The 3,983-nt window shown below is 37.0% G+C and overlaps 1 protein-coding gene across 1 annotated transcript; it reads right to left on the bottom strand.

Moving 5' to 3' along the window:
* Positions 1-2,678: 2,678 nt before the first annotated feature.
* LOC114631307 (ubiquitin-like) lies at positions 2,679-2,954 on the bottom strand. Its single transcript, XM_028779602.1, has one exon. The coding sequence runs from the start codon at positions 2,930-2,932 to the stop codon at positions 2,699-2,701; it is 234 nt and encodes a 77-aa protein (XP_028635435.1). The 5' UTR covers positions 2,933-2,954; the 3' UTR covers positions 2,679-2,698.
* Positions 2,955-3,983: the final 1,029 nt, after the last annotated feature.

Genomic DNA, 3,983 nt, shown 5'->3' with positions numbered 1-3,983 from the left:
GCCCAGGTAGAAAGTAACGAGGTCTAATCACATAGTGCTGAAGGAGTAGCCCAAGTGTGGATTTCTAACAGAGCATGTCTCTATAAGGCAGTGTAAATCACCTGCAGTAATGGGTTAATGAACAGTGTTGTTGGTGTATTCAGAGTTTCTGTATCACTTCTTATACACTATTGGAATTCTAGCATTCAAATATGTGGAGCCCATTAAAATGTTTATAAAGATTTGTTTTAGGAGAAAAAGAACACTGGTAAAAAAATAAATGGAACAGTACAATCTTTGTAATTTTTTAATTTTGACAGCATGCAGCATTACAAGGAACAGCTATTAGGACAGCTTTCTCTGAATCTTAAATAATGCAGAGAGCCAGTCTATGATTATGTCTCGAGAGGTGTCAAATCTATATTGTTCTCATTGACCTTGTGTTCTAAGCAACAGAATCCTAACTGAATCATTGACGTGTAAAGTTGGGAAAAAACTCAAAGAAATCCTAAAATTTATGAACCAGAATTTTCTAGATGTAGCTTGTCTGAAGCCCATATCTTTCGCAAAAATAATCCTTTGTTATGAAAAGCTCTACTAAGAAAGAACAGAAATTTTAGAGCAAAAATTCAAGTAAATGATTATGACATGTGTCATTCTTTTCTAAATTTAAGTTTTCAAGTGATTATTAGTTAGCTCATAATATACCTTAGATGAAAATACTCACTTGAATATTAAAATGTGGATTAGGGCCTGCATTGTAAGCAATGACATTCAGTAAAGATTTGCTTCACAGAAATACAAAAGCATATTTTACACTAGAACATTTATATTAAAATCTATATGTGCTGTATACACATGTTTTCATTTCTTGCCAAGGCATAAGTAAAACAAAATATTTAAAATAGGGGTTGAAGAGATAGCTTAGTGAGTAAAATGTGCACTCATGTAAAAGATAAATGCAGTAATCAGAGTTCTGGTGCGCAGGGCAGAGATGGGCACATTTCAGAGGTCTCCTGGCAAGCCAGTACCACAAAAATTCAGCATTTACTGTATCAAAAATAACGTAGAGAAACAATAGAAGAAGACATGTGATGTCAACCTTTGATTTTCACAAGTGTGCGCATAGAAATGCATGCAACCATATAAATGCACATTCATAGAAAACACACACTCATACCTATACCCAACACACAAACACACACATGCACATGGACACACACACATATACACACATTCCTTATATACACATATATGCATGCATACATTTCCCCTCCACATAGGCAAAAAAAATAGTATAAGTGTAAATATTAAAGAAAGGCAGGCCTCTCAGTAGTCTTACTGATGGATCTGCAACACAGTAGATTATCACTGCAATTTTCTCCCTTGCCAGGCTCACCTTTGTCATACTGGGCATGTTGGTTTTCTTTGAGTTTGCCAAGAAAACACTTCCTTCTAAATACTTATTACTTCTCCAACATGAAAGCTCCTTCACTGAAAGGGAGATGCTTCAAAGCCTATAGGCTCTGATCCAATGTCAGCATTACAATAGTGCTCTTCATTAGTACCATGAAGGCCAGCAACCCTTCACACCACCATTTTCAGTACCTTCCCCTCCCCTGCTCCATTCTGCTGATGCAATTTGTGCTTGACTTTAAAACTTTTGTTTTGTGGTTTCAATTTAGTGTTCATTAGTAGAAGAAAGCAACAACTTCTTCACTATGCTGTCCCATTCAAAGAGAGGTAACTGGTGTGACCACCCAGTTGTAGAGCATGTGCTTAGCATGTGCAACACTTGAATTGGATCTCTAGTGTGAATGATGAGGATGGCAATGTCAATCATGAAGACAGTAAAATTTTCAGATGCATTAAATTGTGTTTTACAATCCAACAATAGTAAGTCAGTAGCAAAACCCAAACACAACAGAGACTCACTCATAGGGTAAAATAAGTTTAAATTACTTCCTTCTTAAACAGAACAGAGAAATTTTTTTTTTAATTTCATGATGACATCATGTAAGTATGGGAAAAATTTTAATTTCATGAGAACTAAGCCTTTGACTTCCATATACTGGTAAGTAGAAATGTTATATAAACTCTTAATCACTGAAACTTAATGTTAATAATAATAGTTTTAATAGTAATAAGTGTTTTAAAAAGAAGGGTATAATCTATGTTGAATTTGTTGATAAAGTATTCAGATTTAAGGGGATGAAGAAAGTCACAGAGGAAGAAAAAGAGAAGATAGTCATAAAATAATTCGTTGACTAAATATATCTAGCTTAGTGATTTTTTTCAACTTGAGGAACTCTGACCCTTTGTTAGAGACTACTTGAAATATCTACAATATTGTTTGTAGCCATAGTTCCTTTGTATGCATTTGTAAGAGACATGAACACTAGCATATAGTAACTAGAGGCTAATGATTGGGAATGTGGCACGTGACTAACAATTCTATTTATGCTTAGAGCAACCAAAGAACTATCCAATACAAAGTATTAATGATGCTGAGATAGAAGAAATCCAACACTTTCCAGGCTCATAAGAAGACCTGGTGCTTTTTTTTTTTTTTTGCTTACCATGCAACAAAACCTTTATTAACATTTTTAACAGAGGTTCAGCTATTATTGAAACATTTAATTTCTAAACTTAAATTGGGGCAAATGGCTAGAGTGCAGAATAACGCCATCATTGCCCACTGGGAATGCCGACTGAAGAATTAATAGCCACCCCTCAGATGGAGGACCAGGTGCAGGGTTGACTCTTTCTGGATGTTGTAATCAGAGAGGGTGCGGCCGTCTTCCAGCTGCTTGCTGGCAAAGATGAGCCTCTGCTGGTCAGGGGGGATGCCCTCTTTATCCTGGATCTTGGCCTTCACGTTCTCGATGGTGTCACTGGGCTCCACCTCTAGGGTGATGGTCTTGCCGGTCAGGGTCTTCACGAAGATCTGCATTTTGACCTGTTAATGAATGCAATGAAAGGACAAACCTCCCAGCCCGTGGAAACACCCTCATGGAAGGACCGCAGAACCGGACAAAGCCTCTCGTCACTCCTGATGCTATTTTTAATATTGTAACATGAAAGCCAGCATTCATTCTGATTAGGCTGAGATCTCCTAGTTGTTCAGTATTGGTTGAGTACAACCAATCAATCAGCATAGCTCAAAGCTATCCAGTGACTTAGTTGTAAAGATGAGAACACGACCTACTTCATTAGATTTTAAATGCCACCTTTCTCACCACAGTGGTACTTTATGCAGTGTGCCTGCAGCTCATTGTATTTACCACACACTTCTTTTGCAAGCAAGCAACAGCTGGTCATTGAACCCTGTGAAGATGGGAAAAACTTTGAGCAAGATATCCATTTGTTCTATAATGATTGTCCTCTGATCATAACTGTGGCGTGCTGCACACTAACACAATGAAAGCAAATGAATATTCTTCACTTCTATGGGCTATAATAAAATCAAGTCTTTTCCTTTTGTTTCCTAACTGTTGTTTAAATAATGTTTTGTACTAAATTACTACAATGCAATGATGTGTATCCCTTTCCTGATATTTTTCTAAACTCACTGAGTTTTTATTATTGCCCATATGTGCATGGGTGTAGCCATCTATTGGAGCCCGGGTAGATTCTCAGAGGAAACAACTGAATGCCCAAGCAACTATCAATTGGCAATATCTTCTCAATCAAGGGTGGCAGGCCCTTCCATAATAGATATGGATCTTGGCTCACTTGATCTTGTACAAGTCTTATACATGCACTCATATTTGCTGTGTGTGTTTATGTATAGGACAGAGCTGATCTTGATTATCAACTTTATTGCATGTGAAGACACAGTAAATTGGTAACAACAACAACAACACACTTCTGGGTATGTTTGAGAGATCATTTCCAGAAGTAATCAGACTATGAAGGGTCTGGCCTAATTATGAATTAATCACATTATGTATTCATGATCAGAAGCATTATTGGAAAATGGTAGAAAGGAGGAGGGAAGGTCT

The sequence above is a fragment of the Grammomys surdaster genome, unplaced genomic scaffold, assembly GCF_004785775.1.
Source record: "Grammomys surdaster isolate TR1022 unplaced genomic scaffold, NIH_TR_1.0 97, whole genome shotgun sequence".
Taxonomy (NCBI): domain Eukaryota; kingdom Metazoa; phylum Chordata; class Mammalia; order Rodentia; family Muridae; genus Grammomys; species Grammomys surdaster.
The sequence above is the reverse complement of the archived record's forward strand: the minus strand, read 5'-3'. Positions and strand labels throughout refer to the sequence as shown.